This window comes from Strix uralensis, chromosome 1, assembly GCF_047716275.1.
Source record: "Strix uralensis isolate ZFMK-TIS-50842 chromosome 1, bStrUra1, whole genome shotgun sequence".
Lineage (NCBI taxonomy): Eukaryota > Metazoa > Chordata > Aves > Strigiformes > Strigidae > Strix > Strix uralensis.
Window position 1 is genome coordinate 31,006,763 of NC_133972.1, and position 22,697 is coordinate 31,029,459.

Here is a 22,697-nt window from a genome sequence, read left to right on the forward strand (position 1 = left end):
GAAACCCTATATATAAACGCTCATGTTGAAGTGTAGACACACTGACAAAATTCAGGCAGCTGAAAATGAGAGATGACATTTTGTCCTTAATTTGTACCAGTGGGAAAAAGGATGTAAATTGGGCACAGAATATCAGCTGGGATTTGTGTTCCCACACACATCTAAATGTTAACAATGAACTTAGTCTTTGAAGCTTTCAGAAAAAAAAACCCTCTTAAGTTAAACAAAAATCTGTGCGCTGTAAAAATTTTAATTTGATAACAGTCACCAGTTTGCATTAATTATTAAACATAACAATTTACGTCTCCATTTTAGAACATTTATTTTGGGTTGTAAATATGTTCTTTTAGAAAGCTTGCTAAAGAACATGCAAATGTGGTGTATACTGGGCATCTTTAAATATATAAATCAAAATTCCAACGCAAAGCAGTAGCTCTGGTTACACTGTAGCAATATAAGTTTCTAATACATTAAATACTGAAAAAACCCTTCAAATTTCCTTTGGGCATTAAATAATTTGTCAAACCTATAGTCTCTTTTTTTTTGACTAAAGGTCAAAGCTAATTTTTACATTTGTAAGTAAAAAATCAACAAATAAATAACGGTTTAAAACTTATTTCTTTGATTCTGACTAGACCATTGTAATTTTCTCCTTTAATATTCCTTAATTTGCTCAATGGTTTTCATCCTTCTTAATTTCCTTGTCTACATATAAAATTCCAAAACAGGGATGTGTAGTAAAATGTTGACTTGGTCTTACCAATAATAGTGCAAACCAAGGGTACTTAATGTTATCAGTATAACAATTCACTTTTTAACTAGTGATAGCTGACTTAGTATGGGATACAACATTCCAGCTGTTTTATTTTTTTTAAATAAAATAATACCTTAATTTATTTGTATTCCACCAGCATGAATACATTCATTGCAAATTGCATGCACATAAAAGGGAATCCATTTGTAAACTACATAATATCTTAACAATAAATAGTATTTGATCTAATACATGATGGTAGTGCATTTCTTGTTAAAACTGCAAGCTTTTACCAAAATGAAAACAAACTCTTATTCTCCTTATAAATATTTTAAATATTTTTAAGTATGTTTCATAACAAGTATATAAAAATAGTATTTTTAGATAAATTAAGAGGTTTCATTTACATGACAAACAACGTGCAACAACTAACCACTCTCTACCAGCTCTATTTGTTTGATTGTCTAGATGACATGCAGGGATAATTGTCCCTTTGCCTTCACAGAACTGACAAACAGATCAGCAGGACCCACGGTCACCTGAAGCAAACAGTGCCATAGACATTGTTTGGGAACAACAGTCAGACACCCAGGGAAAACCTTTGCTTCGATGAACAAAAGCCACCCAAGATAGTTCTTTTGTCCTAGACTTCCAGCTGCTCTGACCCTCAGGGTCTTTGGACTATCACAAAAGTCTGCCAAACAGACCAGTAAGTTATATTTGTATATAAAATGCTTTTCAACATGCTTCTAGAATCTAGAATTTTTTTTTCCTATAGTATGAACCAGCAATACCTTTTCTTACTTTCTATAAATCTGAATTTTCATGTTTGTAAGTTTCCACAATCGCCAGAGAAAAGGTCAAATAAATCAGTCATGCAGTACTCTCTAAATTTAAAACTGGCAGCTGTGGAACATGCTTTGAGTACTGCTTCACTGTCTCTCATTATACGTCTATGGCTTGGTAATCTTTATCTTTAATATCCCTTGTGCTTGTCACAATGTCTATTGGGAAACCTGGGGTCTGTGCAGAAACTATTCCGGCTGTTCCTTCCAGGTCCCATGATCCCGGCAGGTTCTCAAGGCTTAGTGAGCTGATTGCTCCTTGGCTAAAGCTACCTTCCTCAGATCTGCTGGGGAGCACGAGGTGTAACGATGTCTCTGATGAAGAGCATACTGAAGAAGAAAGAGTTGCTGAAATAGACTGAAGAGGAGTCAAGGTAGTGTCTGAATGGGGAGAGGTGCATCTTAAAAATTGCAAATTGTCTTTCTGAATTACCTGATACTGGGAGGGGGAATTGTGAAGGCCTGGTGTATAATAAAATTCACCGTCCATAGAATTTTGCAGGTTGGGTTCAGTTCTTTGGGGACTGCTGCCTACAGAGGACAGATCTGTATTCCAAATGTCACATAACGTGTTGCCACGGCAAAGTTGTGCTTTGGTGCAAGTAAAGTTCCCAGCTTGCATGTGCGTGCAAGGTTGTGTAGTCCAAGCCATTCGAGACTGCAGACTTTCCAGGGTGGGACTTCGAGATATGCCGTGCACAGCACAGAACCCTGGAGGCTTCTGGGATGTGAGCAGGTTCTCCAGAAGGTCCATCATGTTCTTCATATTCTTACTTAATTGAGAGACTTCTTGAGTTAAAGTTGTCACCTGTTATGGCAGGGCAAAACATTACAGTATTTATGCAGTTATGCCTGAAACACACACATACATACCTTTTTTCTTTGTAACAATATCAGCTTTGATCTGTGGTACAGTGTCTTTATTTTAAAGAAATATACTAATATATGTGTGGGAAATAGTGCATCCATCTGCCTTACCACAGCTACATGTTACACTTCCTGTGGCATATTGAAATAATTAAATTGGCTCAATTAAAATGTATGATGGAAACACTGTAGGCATAATTCACCTGATTTTAAATGATACTCTGCATATAAGGAATGGCCTTAGAGTCAGAACTGAGATGATTTCCAGTGGCAGTATGACATCAATAGCTTCTTGATCAATCATTAAATGTTTCAATGCACAAACATTTTTTATTAACCGATTTTATACTCATGAATGATACAAAACTGAGGTCGTATGAAATCTTGTTCAGAAATACACGTGCCATCTTTATAGTAAAATAAAAGAAACCCATACACGAAGTTGTCGGATGCAAGTAATGTATGGAAAATCTGGTGGACTACTACTAAAAACAAAAAAAAAAAAAAAAAAGAAAAGAAAAGGGAAACTCTAAAATCCACTTGCTACCTCTAAAAATTTAAACAGAATAAAGCCTATGAAACAGTTTCCTTCTATTTAGTTGTGTTTACACTTGAAAGGTATTCCATATAACACTGAGAGAGACAGTAATCCATACCATAGATTACTCTGATGTGTATGCAAAAGAAAGAATCATATTTTGTATTAGTGTATTAGACCTTTTTTTTTTTTTTAAAAAAAAAAAAAACAAACACTGATAGCATTCAGCTAATTACATGAATTACATGAAGTCTTTAATGTCCCCAAAACTGCTGGTTTGGGTGGGGGTCAGATTAACAAGTTCTAAATCTATGTCTTAAAGTAAATTGATATATGAACATTAACAGATATGTTCTTTAGGACATTATAAGGACATGTTGGGAAATGAAAAGCCTAACTCAAAACACAGAAGTGACCCACTCACTATTTCAAATGTGTTTGTCTTTCTTTTTCCCTTCTTAAGGAAAAGTTTGTAGGAATTTCAAATCAGTCAATTATTTTTAATAAAGAGAAATGAACCCATCAAGAGTTAGAAATGAACTTTGTCTCCGTGGTAGCTAATCAATCTATTTTAGGTCAAACCACTGTCGTTACCGTTAAAATAGAGCTTCTCACACTGACGCTGGTGAAAATACTCTGTTGAAAAAAGACATGACTGCACATTTATCTTCAGAACAATAAACCACTTGTCAAAAAGAAAAAAGGCTAATTCAGGGGGGCTTTCTTTGCCCTGAAGTAAAGACACCACGGATTAGGTGCCCTACACACATTAATTTTCATGTAATCAGAAATAGAAATACAATTTTCATTTTTCTGACAGGATAGTTCCAAAGAAGTCTGCTGGAAAGACATTTCAGGATGAGTTTGACTGTGTTACTACAGGCACAGTAATTTTAAAGAAATTCTGAGTTAGAAGGAAGCTCCAATACAGCTCCTATACATCTATTAGTTTCTCTCTGAGCTAAGAGTTCAAACCCATCATATTGTTCAATAATTTTGTTAACACTGCCCTTGGAGGGAAAATGCTTAAAGGGAGGAGGCTCTTGAGCAGAACATAACAGGATCTCTCTCTGTCTCTCTCCCCACCTCTTTCTCTGCCTTGTTACCTAATTAAGTTATGCTAGATAGAAAATAACCATGAAATCTTCTGCCAGCTGAGATTAAACTTCGAATGCCTGGTAGGTCACTTGAACTTCAGTTAATGTAAGGGATTAAAATATGTTAGAAAAGTGATCTGTGAACAGGCTTCCCATGGTGTCAGAGCAGCCAGATAAGGTTCTTGGTACTGTCAGAGTGTAAGAAAACACACTGTGAGATTTCTGGACAAATCAACCATGCAAGAACTTCTGTACTCCATTGGGAACTGGGAGATGGCATTGCAAAACCTCCAAAAGCTTATTTGGGAAGAAAGGGGAAGAAAGGACAACAAAACCCATGGCTAGCTAGATTCAGTGGTCATCAGTTCTTTTTAGGATCATCACTGGCCCCTCCTAACAGATAAAGCACCTTTGTTTTCTGTGCCTAGTTTCCCAACTTGCATCCATTTTACAGGGCTTTCTGCAGTCATGCAGAAAGGAAGATATGCTACCTTATGACTATGCATCTTTACCCAAACTATGAACGCTGTATGAAAATATCTGCAACTTTAAAATATCTTGCTTGGTTTGGTCCATGTTTTTCTCTTCTGTTTCTGGTTACTTAAAGGCTTTTTAAAAGTTTAATTATTCTTTAACATGTTTCTTTTGCCAATTCATTGAGACAAAACAGCAAAAATCAATCCCAGCATCAGTACTTGTGGCAGTCCTGAATTTCTGTTCATTACAACTTGCTCTAGTGCCCAGATACTATTTTTGATATATCAGCTAGTTCTTAGAGTGCTATATTCTCATAAGCTTGCTCTCACACAGTCATAGGAACTGATAAACCAGCCTTTGATGTATGCTTTAATAGTTTCCAGTAGTATGCTAGTTTAAGATCCAAAGTAATTATGCCAAACTTCATTAGAAATTGAGCACCATTTAGTGAGATCTATTTGGACCAATACTGCTTGACACATAGGCAAAGCAAATATGTAATTCTCTGGATAATTTAAAACCTTTTCTGGACTTTAGAAACTGTTAGTCTTACTGGATTAAACATCCAATACCTGTACTATTAATTACCATCTATCTCTATATTATTATATACTTACATAGCATACTATTACTGTTACTATCAATACTATACTGTTTATGCTGTCCTTTTTACACCCTGTGGAGATTCTTGAGCAGATGAAAATAAACAGGTGTAACAGGGACCAATTTTATCAATAATGCTAACAATTTCACAGTGCTCCAGAATGTGCAAAAGAACGAAGATTAAAAGCAAAAGAAATTTTGAGTCTATGAAACAGAAATTAAAAGCAGTGCAGTTTCGTCCCGAGTGAAAGGTCTAATTCCTTGCATGCTGGTAAGGCTATTCTCTTTTCATGAGTTCAGTGATTATCACCAGGCAATACAAATAGTTGTACAAATGGTTCCCACTGTGCTAGGCAGACAGCTTTAAAATAATCTGTTAGATCCCAAATATAATTGAAATGCTGCCTTAACAGTTTCTAGGATTTGGAAAAGATACTGCAATATTTCCTGGTGTAGAAACTGGGATTTATACAGATTTAGCTTGAATTAGCAAGAGGTACTTGGTACTAAGGCTGGTCAAAAGCAATGCTCTGGTACCTTTTTAGCAGACCTGTTATAAAGAAAGAATATATTTCAAAACAGAGGTTAAAAAAAAAGATTATTTTTTTTTTTTAAACACATGGACTTTAATAATAACACTTTCTGATGCCCTGACCAATATAAGTTTTAGTAGTTGTATTTTGCATTTTCAAATTACTTCAGCAGTTTCAGTAGGAAGAGTATTTTTCTTTACTACCAGTATTAAACTGTTTTGCAGTTTGAATACTTTGTTCCATGTAGTTAAGTATGAATGGGGTGATTGTATTTAAATCTTTCTATAAAAGGGATGAAAAGCTCTATATAATGTAAGATGATGATGGTGATTGTGGCTTTGTTTAAATAGTATTGGCTAAACAGTTTTCTTTGTTTGTCTATTACATATTCCAGCATTTAAATTTTTTTAATATTATATTTTCTACTAGAATACCTATCTGCAATAAGCATCTTTTTTTCTGATTAGAAGCCTAATACATTGGTATTTTTTTCTCTCTGTGGTTTACTCCCTTTTGCAATTCAAGATTCACCCAGACATCTTCCTACCATGACTCTTTCTGAACACCCAAAAGTGAAGAAGAAAATTTGCTTCTTGAGAAATGGAAGTTGTATTTTGGCAATGCGGGGAAGCTGCCTGGTTTGCATTGTATATGGCAGCTTCTCTGTTCCCTTGCTTGGTGTTTCATTGGTTCTTCTATTCTGGTGCTTCATAAAGTCAGGGAGACTTTCAGCCAGAATGAGTTGTCTTTCAAGGCTCAGATTAACGAGCTGCTGATACTCTGTTTCCCAGTAACTGCATTGTTGACTCAATGAATAAAATGAGAACTGAGCTGAGACAGACTTTTTCCTGATCATCTATCAGCATCTCTGTGACCATTGGTGGTATGGTGACAAACATTTCTGATTTAATGGCACTTTAGGAATAAAGCTAGTTGCAAAAGAAAAAAACCAACACCCAGTATAGCGAATCTGAGTTCAGATTAAATATATAGGATTTGTGCAATGATGTGATGGTTCAGTTTCAGTGAAATCAGAAATCTGGAAGGTTGTGAAACTGGCTTTATCCTGTAGGAGTAGAAGAAAATTTGTTGGTTTCTCTGCTGACTCACGAGCCAGCTCTCAGGTAGTTCCAGGGCAACCAGTCTGTCTGAGTAAATTAGGATGCTGAGATTACTACTGTTGCTATTAAACAAGTAAGGACAGAACAGAAAAGTATAAAGGACTAGATAATTTAAGTGTATTCAAGTCAACAGGGGTCCCATGAAATTCAGTCTAGAAAAAGGGTTGCAAAACTGCAGTTCTAATAATAATTTGTGGCTCTTCATTGTTGGATGTGGATGCTGCCTTCAGGTTGGCATAGAACCGGGACAGTGTCAGCATGATGGTGGCAATAGGAAAAACAGGTTTGGAAATTACTGCTTCAAGAATTTCAGAAAGTATCAGGGACAAACTCTGACTCTCTAGCTACTGACTGATAGCAAATGGAGGATTGTGGAAATCCCAGGTGGCTGGGAGAAGAGAAGCTGTTAAAGTGTACAGTTGAAAGAAAGCCTGAGATTGTACATATGATATCGGGCAAAAATTAAGGAAACAATTTCTATAAGCATCTAAAGGAATAGTTAAAAGAGATCAGGCAACATATATTTCTCAAGAATAAACCATGGCAAAACAATGTAATTCTCTTCTTTAATTGAAAATCTAGTTTAATAGATAAGAAGAAACTGTAGATGTAATATGTATCTTGTCCAAAGACTTCTCAGATGTTACTGTCCACGTGACGCTCTTCTAAACCAACTAAGAAAATATGACTGAGATGTAATCACCATGTGTTGGATTCATACGTGACTGGAATGATTTATGATCAATGTTTTGCTGTCATCCATGGACATTTCAAGCCATTCTTTTTAGCAGCCTATCCTGATTGTTTTCATTTAATATTTATTTTTAATGGCTAAATGGAATTCATGTTCACTTTTAAATATCAGTAATATGAATTTCAAAAAAGATAAATGTTTAACATTACATTTGAAAAGAAAATGTCAGAGACATGAATATAAGCATAATATTCTCCCTATGCAGAGTATTATAGAAAAATATCTGTGGAGTTTTGCTGAATCACACTTTGCAGTCATTGATCATGCTCCCAGGATATATCAGCATCATTTTTTATTGGACACAGGAAGAAGGTTCTCTTCACCAGGAATTACTTATGCTGGTGCAGCTTGATATCATGTACTTTGTCAGTGACTTAAAAGATCTAACCAAAGACAACCCAAAAGAAAATGCTACCAGTGAAGAGTTTTAGAAAATGTGATGAGCAAAGAAAGAAGGAATTTTGTTTATAGAGATCTGCTGGAACAGTATGCTGGTTTTAGAAGGAGAATGGCAATCAGCTTTTTCTTATATCTTGTAGGCATAAGACAAAAAGCAGTGAATTTGCATACCAACAGAGGTTTACATTTAGATGTTGAAAAATAGATCTTTTCAGTACAGGAAGGTTTTGAAATGCCTGTTAGAGAGTTAACAGGATAATTGTCATCTGTCATGGTAGTAACATTTTTTTATTCAAATCTGAAGTCAGATTTTGGTGCCCAGTTGATTTTTACACTTCATGGCTTTCTCTCTTGATTAATTTCTTTGTCTCGGGTGCCTTTCCACGAAGGAAAAGTGCAAGAGAGACACCACAGCGTGTAGGATCTATGCTATGTATGTGTCGTATGTCCTGCTTAAAAAAGAAATTAACCTAAGCTTTAGAGCATCAGCCATTTCTGTTACCTACATCTGCCAATAGCTACTAAGCTAACATTAAAAGAAAGAAGAAATTAGCTGGAAAGACTACTCTACAATCACCAAAGTACAAGAGCAGAGAGAGAGACAAAACAACAACAAGGTAGGAGAATGTCAGTGCTAAAAGGAAAATATATTTTTACAAATCTCAGTAGAAAAAAAATGTGTTTACTGGGTATTTATGGTTTAGAAAGCTTTTATTTCTTAGCACAAATAATACTAGGCTTTATGTCTTGACGTTTATGCTAAAATTACGTAGATAAAATCCAAAATGGATACATTAGTTATTATTTGTTTTCATCATCAATAAATGTCATTAGTTCATTTTTTGCCACATTTTTCTTGATTAAAGGATGTTTTCCAAAGTGAATTGTTGGGATAGCCTTGCTGCAAAATAATTTCTCTCATGTGATAATATTGTTATGATCTTGTTACAAAGAACATGTTTTCAATTACTGTAAGTCAGGGGAGTTCTTTATATGAGTTCTCAAGCTGCAAACTGAACTTCAACAGTACATCCCCTATGTAAAACTGATGGCCTGATTAAATTTACCAAATTTTCTTCATTGGCAGTGATTATAAAATGACTGTTTCCTTCGTGTGCATACATTTTTAGTATTAAGAAATATGTTTTGCCTTGAAAAAAGAATGTTTTTTTCTTGTCCTGAGAGGAGAATGAGATTGATTTTTGGCAGCTGGATGTGAAATATGTTTTAAAATAATCTATTTATAGAATTTCTTTAGGTGATTTGGAAAATAAACATATTTATTTAGGATTGTTCCTTTTGTTAGGTAAATGTCCCTGTGAATGCATTTTCTCTGTTCTGAATAAGTGCCAAATGCTTAGAGTATTTTAAGCACTTGCATCTAAAAAACCCAAAATTAAGAATAGCTGAATTTCCACTAAGTGCTCCAACATGCAGCTAAATAGAAGGCAATTTTCTAGTATGAAACCTGACCCTATTCATATTTTCTCATGTTTGTTTGTTTTCCACTTGAATGGGAGAAATGTGAGCGCTCTGTTCATTATACTGTTTTAGTACTGTAAAAGCGGGGTCTACTGATGTGGTAAAATATGAAATCAGACACCAGATTCTGAAGCTGAAAGAGGCTGCACTGGAGCTGGGTCATATATGGGAAAAACAGGGGACATGATAAAGAAATCTGAGTTTGTCTGCATGTACTGCATGAGATGTCCTGTGTATCTGAGCCTGAAATCCTGTACCTGTGTATTTGGATGGAGAATATGTACAAATTATAGGAGAAAAAATATGACTAAAATTTGGGTATTTTCTTATTTTTAACTGGTCTATGTTTTAAATAATTCAGATTTGGGTTTTGCATGTTGAATCAGAGTAGAAGTATTTCCATGCTTTTTTCATACAATTGCATTCAAATGATGGCGAAAAGCCTAGTAGGATACAGACAATGGGACAGTGATAGGCAGGTGCTTTAATCTAGATTTATGTCCATCTGTATATCTCAGAAAGTCTGCTTAGTGGTTTCCTATTTTACTTCCGGGCTCCTTAGTAGTTATGTATGATTGCACCAGATAAATGGTGCCTCTGAAAAAATGCTGAATGTTTAGATGCACTCATGTGATCAGTCTTTGCAGAAAAATGCATTGAGTTGTACAGATCTCTGCAAAGGAAGGATGCATGCTTGTAGGGCAGAAGACCTATTCCTAAATTCTCACTCTGCCTAATTAGGAGCAGGTCTTTGAATCAAGCTTCCTCGAGCTCAGAAATTGTGTCATGTTGCTGGGTATTCAGTCACTTAGTCTTGAAACTATTGCTTAAATAATTGCATTTTTGCAGGAGAACCAGAACCTTAACTCTCTTGCCTGTCACATACTGAACTATAATGAAAGTCATGCCTTTATTATTCAGTGATTATTTAGACTAAGTGGAATGGGAAAATAGGGTAGGAGATTAAGTAGTCCTATGCCACTCCACCTTGCAATACTGAACATAAGAGAAATTCCCTTTTATCAGCTTGCATCTCATTCAGGCTCAAAATGAGAAGTGAGGTTATGTGAGTGAATGAAGAAGCTGGGTAACTGGCTGAGCAGCCAAACCATGGAGCTATACAATAGGAATCTGGGTTGCGCTCAAATTTCTCTTGCATTGCCTAACAAACTGGTAGCGCTAACTTTGGAGCCTACCCTTCTTAGAGGAAGTGTGTGCATCCATTATTCCTAAAGTTAATATGTAACAAACTTTGAGAAGTATAATCAAGGCTCTGTCTTCTGTTAGTCCCATTCTTAGGTAAATGAACTTTCCTTTGGATTATGTAGGGAATGTCATACGCCTAAAATACTGCCAAGAGCTCCACTGGATATCTAAGCTGGGTATAGCTTGTTTTGTAGTTTTATCTCTGGGGAAACTATTTTTTTATTTGATTTGCTTTGCTAACAACAGACTGTATTGAATGTTTGAATGGGAAAATGCATGTCTTTGTTCCTCCAATAAACAGCTGAAATGGTTTTAAGCTAACTAGTGAACTGTTGTAATACGATTGCCTTTCATGAAAGCACTTATTTTTGCATTTGTTGATTGACTTCTGATCTCCACTGGAAAATGTATTAATGATAGTGTTTGCTGCTGTTGGCTACTTGTGACCTGTTTTCTTATATTTTCTTTTTCAGGAGGAGGCTGCATGTCTTAAAGGAGGAGTTAATTTCTAATTCTGCTGGTATTTTAACTACTGCTAGAAGTCTGCTGCAGCATCAGTCATAATCTTCCATTAATGGTCATCATCGAGTGATGGAATGATGAAAGCACTGGGGTCTACAAGTGTTGTTCAGTACTTAATGTAACAACAAAAACCCCAAGGAACAGCTAGTGTATTCCACCAAGGCTACTCATAGGCTTATTTGGGTAAGTGCCAAGTCGGTACTGTCAGTTCAGAAACTCCAGATGGAGCATGTTTGATACATGTAGAATATGCAATTAAGAAGCCTTATAGTTGTGCAGTTTTTTCAACATAAATTTTGATCCATGGGAGGACTTGGAGGATACCCATCTGTCTCTGGGATTTGAGCCCGGAATGTTAACTATGAAATCTAAATCTACACCAGTTTAGAATTGCTCCTCATGCTTTTTTTTTTTTTTTTTTTAATATCCCAGTCCAATATTTGTTCATATTGTGTGCCCATGCATTGTTGCATTGAATTGAGAATTCTTATCTATATAAATGTTTCTATGTTTAAAACTCTTGCGTGGTTAGAATGCAGAACATTGTTTTCTTTGCTAGGGGACTTAGAAAACAAAAAATGAGCTTGAAAAGTAGAGAATACTCCTTCACAGTACTGCAAGGCACCAACTACAATCTTCATCTTAAACATGACTACACTAACGTAGATGTACTCTATGTAATGTACTCTATACAGCATGGAGTAAATTAATGTTAGAGATACTGCAAAGCTGAATATAAATGTTCCCTTAAGTTCCTTGACTAAGTCTGATGTGTTTCCCAGAGTGTAGCGTTTTCTGTAGTCATTCATGTAGCCTCATGTAGCTCTGTAATCTCCTATAAATTCTATGAGGTTCTGTAATCAGAGAAAGGTATCTTTCTCTGCTGTGACTAAGCAATAGGTACACCTATTTTCAGATTTTTTTCAACCTTATCATGTTATTGTATCTTCTGGTTGCATTATTATTAATGCAATGATGTAAATCAATTCATGTGTTGCCAAAAGATGTCTAAACCTACCAAAACCTTATTTGGCTTTCAGTTTTAGTACTTAGCATTCTGTGTTGGTGCAGGCCCCAGTCAGTTATGCAGTGTGAAAATAAACTCTGTTTCACACACCCAAGACTCCAGAAGTTGGTGGTACTCTAAATTTCCAGAGATCCTCTTACTTACGGACTCCTAATATCTGCTCAACAGACAGAGACTATAGATGAGCCCTCTTCTGTCACACTCCTGTGGAAAGAAGAGAAGGACCTGCTGGGGATGACTTCTTTTTGTCTGACAACCTAATGGTTAACTTGTTTAATCAAGAATTAGTGGTTCAAATCTGTCTCATTCCCAGGAGAGACTGCAGAAGTCTTGGGAGGTAAACACCTCTTATTTCAAGTGAAGTCTCACAGGTAGCATACTATGTGGAAAAAATAGATGGATCCCCCCTCCTCAATTTGAAATAAAAGAGTGACCCATATTCAGAACAGTGAAAACTTTGTCTCTGGATTTTGGATTCTGTTTCCCTGTGTGGAAACTTTAGCGTTTTACTTCATGTGGTCGTATTCCCTTTTTTCTGTTAGTGTGAGCAAGCAAGTTGCATGATATTTTGTTCAGGTAGTGTTTTAGTAGGGAAAAATGAAGATTGTACATGGAACGAAATGACCTTCATTGTGGGTTTGTTTTTTTTTCTTCTTTTGTTTAACATACTGCCCTGCTCCAAGATTTATTTATTGTTTTTCACTAGAGAAGCAATGATAAGCCCAGAACTATTGCAGTTCAAATGTTTGGTTAATCCACAAGATGCCTGCCTTAGCACATCTGCCACTGTGATGTATTTTCTAATTGCCTCTTGCAGATAACCACGTAATGCATCTTCATATTTTAAAAATACCTGTCCTCTTCAAAGTCAAAAGGGATGAAACAATATGACTTGTCTGTTTCAAAAATATTCCATAGGAAATATAATTTTCTATAATAATAGTGTTGTCAATGAACATCTTGGAGATATCTTTGAGTTCTTTGACCAAGCCTTATAAGAAACTGTAGTCAATGGGGCATGAGACTTTTGTCAGTTTGACATACAAATGAGGTGATGCATTCATAGCGACTAACTAACCATGCATTCAGTCTTAGCTTAGGACATTTAAATTATCTGACCAAGTTAACCTGAGCCAGGATGTAAGAGATTTACAAGCCCAATACGTCGTGTATGGAAATAAAGAATAAATAATACACAATATAGAAGGAAAAATAAAATAAAACTTGACATTTCTTGTAACCAAAGAGATCAGAAAAAAGAAGTGAAACTGTGTGGTTGGACTTATTTAAATGTTTCCTCATGTGGAGAACAATTGTCTCTAATCTTTTCATACTGAAAGACAGATTATGCTGGGAACAGATTTTATTCTTGCAGTATAACTGTGAAGTTAAAGTCTGATGCTTTCATCTTGTTAGCCAAAGTACTGCAATACTTTAGCCAGAGAACATTTCCTCTTCAGTGTCAGAATGGTAGTCGATTATAGGTTTGAAGTTATTAGACGGGAAGAACAGGAAGCACCACTGAACAATACTGACCCTACATTCCTCAGGTCATACTGCTTGAGCAGGAATGGATGAACTTCTGTTTCATTCTAAATAGGCATAGGTAACGTTTGATGTGAATTTGAAGATGACTGGATTTTCATTTCTTTCAAGGAAACTCTCCAAAAGCATAGCATTCACCAAAACAAAAAGAATTGAAAGAAGGGGCTTGGAGAAAGAATGAGAGGAAAGAAAGAAATAGAAGCATGTACAGAAGGGAATAAATCCTAAGATTAAATACACTAACTATGCTAACCTCACTTTGTTTTTAGCTCTAGCACATGACACAAACTTTTATATAGCTTTCATGTAGAAAATTAATCTGGAAAGAGTTATAAGCCTCAAACTGCCCTAAAGGTAGGAACCCCATCCAGTTTTGCAAACTCGTTTGTCACACATTTATCATATTCCCAAATTTTCTGAGTTTTCTTCAGCATTTCTTGAATCACTGTTAATATCCTCCAACCCCCACAAAAGCTCATTACCTCATCATTAAGCCTGCTGATCTGCTGTTTGGTCTCTTCTGCTTTGATAACAAGCACAGCAGCACCAATTTCAGCATCTGAAAATAATTCAAATGCATGTAAATGAGAAAAGTATAATAATTTGAAAACAGCAATGCTATTATTGCACTTATCCAATGCTTTAAATTTAAACTGAGTTTGCACTTGGATAGAATGAAAATAAAATATTGTGTTTAATGTTCAGTGCATAATGTGTAAGAAAATTGTGATGAATAAATTTCATACTGCTCTCTTCAGTCTGAACCTGAAAGGACTGAAAATGACAGCCATGGTGCCAAACGTATGACATGTCATCTGTTTTTAAAAATCCTAGATATAATTAAACTTCCATTATTTTTTTCTGTTTGGCTTTAAGAGGATCAAAATGTGTCCTAATAGCCTCCATGCAAAAGGTACATAACTATGTGAGGACTGTTTACTTGTAAAAGAGGGGATGTTGGAAACAGTCTGAACTGCACTGATTGTGTCACTTCAGCATCAGTCCACTGGTCCCTCCCCTCTGTCTCTTTCTTCCTCTCTTTTTTTTTTTTTTCTTTCCACGTTGACATGCTCTATTCCTCTGTGGTGCTATTTTATCAACCTTTTCAGAGTGTAGGTCATTTAAGACTTCCTAAAACCTCTTGCTATTCAAGGTTTTCACTCTTTTACTTCTAAAAATCTAGGTACTTTCATACTCCTCCACTTCTGTAAATAGTTTTAACAAAAATTGAGAGCCAAGTTTGCATATGGTTCTTTATGATTTTTTTAAAAATTTTATTTGGTATTAGAATATTTTTATGTTGAATTTTGTCCTTGTGTTTAGTACCTTCCATGCCCAAAGGTTTGGGAGCATAAGGCTCCTGGCTGATCCTACAATACTACTAGTAAAGTATAATGCATGAAAATACAGTACTCTTTGCAAGCTGTTTTATCATGACTTTCTGCTAGCAGGAAAACAACAAATGGCCTTCAGGACCCTGTTGTATTTTTCTACAGTACTGGTTGTGATACTGAAATGGTACTGAAAGTAGGGATATACATTAAATACATTTATGCCATTTCTGAGAATCAAAGAAACAAAGGGGAACAAAAAGCAGTTATGAAAACTGTTTTCTCTAAAGAGTGATTTTTCCAGGCAAAACTTACCTCCAATTGTAGGAGATAACCTGGATTCCTGCCTGAGCTGATCAGAGCCAAAGTCAAAGTTTTGGCTTTCCTCATTATGGTTTCCATCTTCAATCCCATCAACAATTCTGTTGAGAAAAATAGGAGTGATGGAGCAGTTTCATAAACAGTTTCATAAACAACACATTCATAATTATGTTGTCAAAATTACTCCTAAAGGGCACATTTTTAAGCAATGGCAAATTTTGAACAACATTGAGTTTAGAGAAAAGTAAAAGCTATTATACTGGTGTACCTTCTTGTGAGTCACTAAAGATTAAACCTACTGTTAGAGGAAGGAATGTGAGGCCAAATAGAATTAAATTGAAGTTTCAAAATTTTCATGACTTCTGCAGTATATCCTGGGTCCTAACAAAACCTGTATTGAATACAGTTTGCTTTTCGTATCTAAAGTAATCTGTTGCCATTATTCTTCACAAACTAAAGATGCTTCACTATGGTCTTGGAAAGTTTAAACCTCCTTGCACAGAACAGTCAGCCTCTTATATTAAGCTTACTTATGCAGAGCCCAAGCCTGAACATAATGTATTTATGAAAGCATCTCTGTAAACTACAGTCAAAATTGTTGTTGCCATGCAAATAGCTATTCCCAAATTCGGTTCAAACTAACTAGCTCAGACAGAGAAGTCTTGTTTGCAAACTGGGTATAGGAAGATGTGTAGACCAGCCTGCAATGTTCCAGGTATATTGGTATTGGATCTAACTACTAGAAAAAACATTTTTGTCAGTTATTTCTACTCATGCATTGCAGCTGACCTCCAATTTGCAGTGTCAAGAGATCCAAAGAAAAAAAAAATGAAGCATTTTATACAGTAATCAAGTGCTGCATACTAAGAATAGAAAACTGGTATTGGATTGAGGAATCAATACATATTATTAAAATATATAATTATGAATACTTTTTGTTCTTATTTATCATAAATTGTGCTATAAAGAGAACAGTTTTAAAGTCAACGGAAGTGACTCAGAAAATTGCCAACTGACAGACATGGAGCATTAATTTCTTGTTTTGTCCAGGCACAAGATTCAGAATTTGTCTTAAAGTAGGCAGATGAGTTAAATACTAATCTGGAAGGGCTAAAGCAGACAGTTCTTGGCCTCTTAGTCAATAGTGATAACTGTGATGATGGAAGTTAAACTTTCCATCTAATAAGGATATTCTCAAGCAAACCTCTTGACTGGAAATATTTGGAGAAACAAAAAACAGACAATACAGAGATATCTGAAATGTATTTGGCTTGAAAGACCCACATAACTTAGAGCTCTGTGCATGTACCATATATTGTATTTCTTGGCTCTTCGTGTGGGTTTAGGGCTCTGTGTCATGTCTGAGTGTTCATGATGCTGACTGGATGTTACTAGATTTCACTCTAATCTTATCCAGTCTCTGGGAGGAAATGAGACTCAAATGTGGTGCTTGAGCTGCTCTGGCCTATACTGTTATCTGCAGCTGAAAACCTGAATGATTACTTTGTTTGAAATTTGCTATAAAACCTATTTAATGTCATCTGGCCTCAGTGCTTCAAAAAGTAAATTTTAAACACCGATATCCCTTTTGTAGAGATTTCTAATTATATAAAATGCTAACATTTTAACTGCCTTTAAAGCACATGGGAAAACCTACTCAGACGTGACTTAGAATTTATAGATGCTGTATTATTTAAAGTGTTTAAAGACTCAGACTAAAAAGAAACCATAGTAGCAAAAAGAGCTAGTTCTGGACAGCCAAAAGACAGACTTCTATGTGGGAAACATGTAACAGGCATTCATATGCTTATTCATATACAAGGAACTGGCTGTGGAGTGATGTAATCAAGTGAGTTGAAAACATGAGGGGACAAAAGTAATTGGTAAGTCTCACCCCTTTCTGAATAAGCTATTGTACAGCCCTGAATTTTCCCCTGAAGACAGACACCTCCACTTGTAGAAGCCAAAATGTCAGGAAAGATTAACATGTGACCTCTTCTATCCAGTTCATCAGGGCTAGAGTGCACTCATCCATGTGGGTCTGAGGAGATTCAAATGCATAAATGCCTCCTCCTAGGACTGCCTTTATTATCACTTACACTTCCTTCCTTTTGATGCTCTTCTACTTCATAGGTAGTACCCAAAAGTGATTGGGAAGACTGTGATTGTATCTTAAAAGTTAGGATGCTGGCTTCAGTTCCTTGCACCAAGAAGTATTCGAATAATTTACCCTGTCTCTGTGCTCTGTTGCCTTAACTGTGGTGTACAAGGAAAGGACATGAAGCACCACTGAAGAGTTCTGGTTGCTTACTCTAGGGAACATCCACAGTGAAACAAATTTGTTAAGCAGACAAAGTATGTTCTCCTGACAAATGTCGTTATACGCCTCACAACTGCACTGACTGGACATTTCAACTAGAGTCTTGCCTTCCCCTTACACCACTGTCCAACAGCAAAACAAAAGCAAGGATCTTAATTAAGGTCTTATTTTCTCTTTAATACTTAAGAAGAAATATTTAAGGGTCTTTTTAAAGTGGTTTTAAATTGTCAGTTTAAATGTTCTAATAATATAAACTCATTCTGGAACATAATATGAAAGTGTTTTGGCTGGAAAACAAAGTCTTAAAAACACATATGTCTTGGGCCAATTTTCCAGTCTAATAACGGGATTATTCTGCAGTTATGAAATTATGAATGGAAATAGGAAATAAGAATATATCTAAAAATACTTGTTTCACATTCACTTTTGCAGCCCTGGGTGCCAATGTCTGGCTGCATATATTCAGAACAATAATGAGCAAGAATACATTTCAGTAGAAAATATGAAAGGGAGCTTTTCCCAGAATTACCACTTGTTATGCAAATGATAATGACCTTTACTCATAGCTGACCTGAACCAAATTCATATGAGATCTACAAAAGAAATGAGAAAATATCCACTATGCATTTCAATTTTGCTGGTGTAGAAGGTGGTTTTCCATGCATTATCTTCCCCTGTATTGACAAAACTAAAATCAGTTTGTATCCTTGTTCTTGAACATGTAAAATACTTCAAATTATAGAAACCAAAACTTGAACTGGAAGGTCAACTGCTGCAGCTCCTCATATGTGAAGAAGTGATTGTGTTTTCTATAAAGAACTGATCCCAAAACTCTTGGTTAATAATTAATTATTACATTGCAGCAATTTAGAAATAAGGTACATAAATCATCTTACAACATACAAGTAAAAAATTAAAATGTTAAAAATTATACACTAATAATACTGTAATAATAATACTATTACATGACTTGTTTATGTTAAAAGTCACAGCAAAACAGATTTTCTCAACTTCATGTTTACTCTCTACATAACTTGCATTATCTTGTTTCTTTTCTCTAATGTAAAAAAACCTCTAAATATTTTCTAAAATTGCCAGGCAATAGTTTTCCATTATAGTCCTCTACTCCAGTAATTTTTGTATTTGCACTGCTATGCTGTATTATTATCTACTTGCTTTCTAAATTGCTGTCTCTCTGATGGACTTGGAATGTTTCATGGTGCTATTGTGGCAATGCGTATTATTATAGATGGACAAAATGATACCATAAACCCAGATTATTCAAATAGTCATTTTCGTAATTGCTCAATACTTTCCCTTTTTACTGGCAGAAATATTTTATTTTGCAATAAAGTCCTAAAGTCATAACATTCTGTGTAGCGTGTAATAGTTCCTACAATAAGAGGACTGTTCCTTCTGTGTGGGATGAACAAAAGTATCAACTATTAAAGAAAAAGAAATATTTTATATTGTTATAATCATGATATTTTTAATAGGAGTTACATGACAGAGAAGAAAATAACCATTTATAACTATTACCTTGGACTCAGGTCAGGTGGACCACTGGTGGTCAGTGCTGAAAGGTGTAACTTAAGGTTTTTCTCCTTCCTTCTGGAGTAGTAATGGAGCTCCATTTCGTGCTTGGTTCTTGAGGGGTTTGAACTGCAAGCATGGATGGGTGAATGAAAGGGCACTGCGCCTGAGGCCAACTGCTTCAAGTTTCTTCCTAGGTGGCTTTTATTGCTTCCAGCCTTCTTCTGCTGAGAACAATTTGTGCTTCTTGTATGGACTGGTGAAAGGGTGCTACTCTCTTCTTCTCCCTCCTCATCCTCGTCTTCATCTTCCACAATTGAAGGGAGTCTCTTCTTTATATTTCCATTTCCCTTGAGCTCTGTCTAAAATAGCAGATAATACATACTAGCGTAAAATTCAGAGCCTGATGTTGCAGAAACACAATTTCTTCTGGTGTTCATCCTAGAACAAATCCAGATCTAGCACAGCTTTCATTTCTCATTAGATATAGCTCTTTTGGAACTTTTCCATAGCTTCCCTCCCCAACTATGGCTATATGCGCATATGTGAGAAAAATACAAACAAATTGAGGTCACTAGTGATATAGCCAGTGAACTCACTCCAATACGTTTTGTTACCAAGAGAGATTATATGACTAGTTTTTACAAGCCATGTACCATATGTACACTTGAGTAGACAACTCTTGCTTTACTGAGGCATTGTTTGTTTTGAATGTTATGCTCTCAGGCTCCTGGTGGACCAAGGGAAAGAACTGAGGCTGGTAATTCATATAATTACACATTTTCATATAGAATCATTTATAATCTATAAATAGCATTAACACCAGTTCAGCTCAAGCCCAAATGTCCTCTGTATCCTTCTTGGTTGTTGTAACTGAAACCACTGCTGGGATAGTAGGCAGATTTTTCAGTTTATACAAAGTCCCATTAATGCACCAGTGGTGTGACAGTGTCATCTTCAGAGCTGAGCATTGAAAAGCAGAGCTATATCTGTTTTTCTAAAAAAAATACAATTTAAATGCTTGATGTTGGAACCAAGGCAATTTAGAGGCAACATAGACATCGGTTCTGTACTTTATGTACTAATTAAAGCACGTTGTAAGAGAGCAATATAGTTTGTTACTGTTTCATGGTAACAAAATACACTGGTCATGAGTGCTAAGATATGCCAACATGGAGTTCACATTAGGATCAGACCATAAATCAAAAATATTTCCATTTATTGACATGGTACAACTTACTGTATTTATTGGAAGTAGGTGAATGGACTAAGGCAGAATCAGGTTCCAGATCAAATTAGCAAATTCCACACATCTCAGTGAAGAGTACAGCCAAATGCAACTTCCTGGCTTCAGAAAAGGTTGCTATTCAGTTTTTCAGGCTACTTCTCTTAATCAAGCTTGATTAAGGCACTGTTAACTTTAGATAGAAAACCCCAGATGAACTTGTATAGTCAAATTTCACACATTCAGGCCAAGTAAGATTGTCTGGGTGGAAATGCAGATTTGGGGAGTTTATCCAAATGTTCTCAGCCCCTATTAGTACCTGCTTAAACATTTTGCAGCATGGGTTTAATTTTGCTGTGTTCTACAGCACACTTCTATTGAGTAAATTATTTTCTCTTATACATTGGCAGATTTAGTGACCTAAGTCCTTTCCATCTGAGATGTATGAAAGGGTAATAATTTAAAATAGTGGCAAAAGACCTGTCCATATAAAATATAACAGCCTTGTTGTCAACCATAATAGTCATCTGAAGGCTGTTATGATGATTAAATTGTACAGGACCTGGCACTGATGCAGCCTATACTCTACAGAACATGAGCGTTACCCATATTCAAAACTTTGGTTTGGGTAACCATGTATTTAAAATGCAGGTGCCATATTAGGATAACCAAATCCAGCACCTGGAAAAAAACATCATAAGCTGATACTCATAAAATGGACAGTGGCAGAACTATCTGCAGGATGCTATTTAAAGTCTCATTCTGAAACCACAGAAGTCAGTTGGAATTTTTCCAGCTTTGCTCTGGCCATAACTGTGTGCATGTGTCAAAGTCAAGCTTGACATATTTAAAATGTGACTAACGTACCTGAGATAATGTAGACTTGTTTGATAATTTTGATATTACCTGAAAGAAACAAAACAAAAAAGGAGTAAATATGTGCATCTGCACAGAATTGGCTTCCAAGAGCATACAAACATCTAAACCGAAACATTTATGTTGATACAAGAAAAGAATCTCATGATAAAACATCTGTATTAAATTAAATGGTGACATAACACTGAACTAAGGACACGCCTTCGAAACAGATGCTGTGAGAAAAAGAAACAAAAAGTTTTATTTTTATTGAAAAGATAGTTCCTGCAAAAATAACATTTTACTTTAAAAAAAAGTTGGGACAATTCTCCAAACCTGTGAATGAATGTAGATGGGTGAATGTTCGCCTGGTGAGTTTCAGTGCTGGTTTGATGAAAACCCATGCAGGAACGGTGCTCTGATTTGGCCCTATCTCTTTGTACCTTTAGCTCCTGTGCCAGCCTAGTCCTTACAGATGATCTAACTAACTGTAGCATATCTGGGGAATTTTCAAAGGCAGTAATAGGACTGAAGCAAGTAGGCCCCAATATATAATCCCAAGGGAGATACATGGCTAACAGCTGTTCAAGACCATGATAGTTTTCCTTCTTGGATTAAACAGAAAGCAAAAGAAAAGAAAAGGAAGAAATAAAAATCATGCAAGTTTAATGTGTAACTCTTCTAATAAAATATACGGAAACTGCTGAGTAATATCTGTTAGGACCATTCTGTTGTTTATTTGAATATCCACACCTTGACCACAGGCAAGTCTCTTGACAGCCTACATGCTGTATTAGTAGGAAAATTTTAGTCTGCCAGGTAGAATTTTCAAAAGTGATTTTCAGCTTTCCTAAACCCACACATCAGGATAAAAAGTGCTTAACACCCATCAATTTTAAATTTGAAGCATTGGTTTATTTTTATCCAAACTCAGGAAGAAGAAGTAAAGCCTTTCTGGAAGTCATTAGGATTCCAAGTTTGTTTGATAAAAGTTTTCAGAATTCCTATATACATAAATTTTAGGCACAGATTTGGAAAAAAGTAATTGTGTTGGTTTGGGTTGTTTTGTTTTGTTTTCTTCTTCACAAGTCTTTCAGGTTAACCTGTAAACTGTTTTATAGTTGCTCATAGAAGTGAAGGTACTAGTAGTGGTATAATATACAAATACACAATATTTAAGTTTGTGTAAGCAGAAATCCTACTCCAAAACAACCAAGCCAGTCACAGGTGTATCAGCAATAACACTCTAATAACTGCTAAACAGAACAACTGCAATAATTAGGCTATGTAAATAGAATAACTGCTGTGTTCTTCCCGCATAAGATAAAGTAGTAGATAATAT

The 22,697-nt window shown here is 35.6% G+C and overlaps 1 protein-coding gene and 1 long non-coding RNA gene across 3 annotated transcripts in view; one reads left to right on the forward strand and one right to left on the reverse strand.

Annotated features, from left to right (window-relative positions):
• Positions 1-338: 338 nt before the first annotated feature.
• KCNH8 (potassium voltage-gated channel subfamily H member 8) overlaps positions 339-22,697 on the reverse strand; it is a 193,585-nt gene continuing 171,226 nt past the window's right edge. For both annotated transcript variants that reach the window (XM_074861308.1, XM_074861298.1), the window contains 5 exons: positions 21,368-21,406; positions 19,282-19,637; positions 15,417-15,523; positions 14,253-14,329; positions 339-2,407 (listed from right to left, as the gene is read on the reverse strand). In XM_074861308.1, the coding sequence (XP_074717409.1) occupies positions 1,700-2,407; positions 14,253-14,329; positions 15,417-15,523; positions 19,282-19,637; positions 21,368-21,406 (1,287 nt within the window). In that variant the 3' untranslated portion in view covers positions 339-1,699. The remainder of the gene's footprint in view (positions 2,408-14,252; positions 14,330-15,416; positions 15,524-19,281; positions 19,638-21,367; positions 21,407-22,697) is intronic.
• LOC141940439 (uncharacterized) overlaps positions 11,251-22,697 on the forward strand; it is a 36,200-nt gene continuing 24,753 nt past the window's right edge. The window contains exon 1 of the long non-coding RNA XR_012627988.1: positions 11,251-11,381. This is a non-coding gene — a long non-coding RNA (uncharacterized LOC141940439). The remainder of the gene's footprint in view (positions 11,382-22,697) is intronic.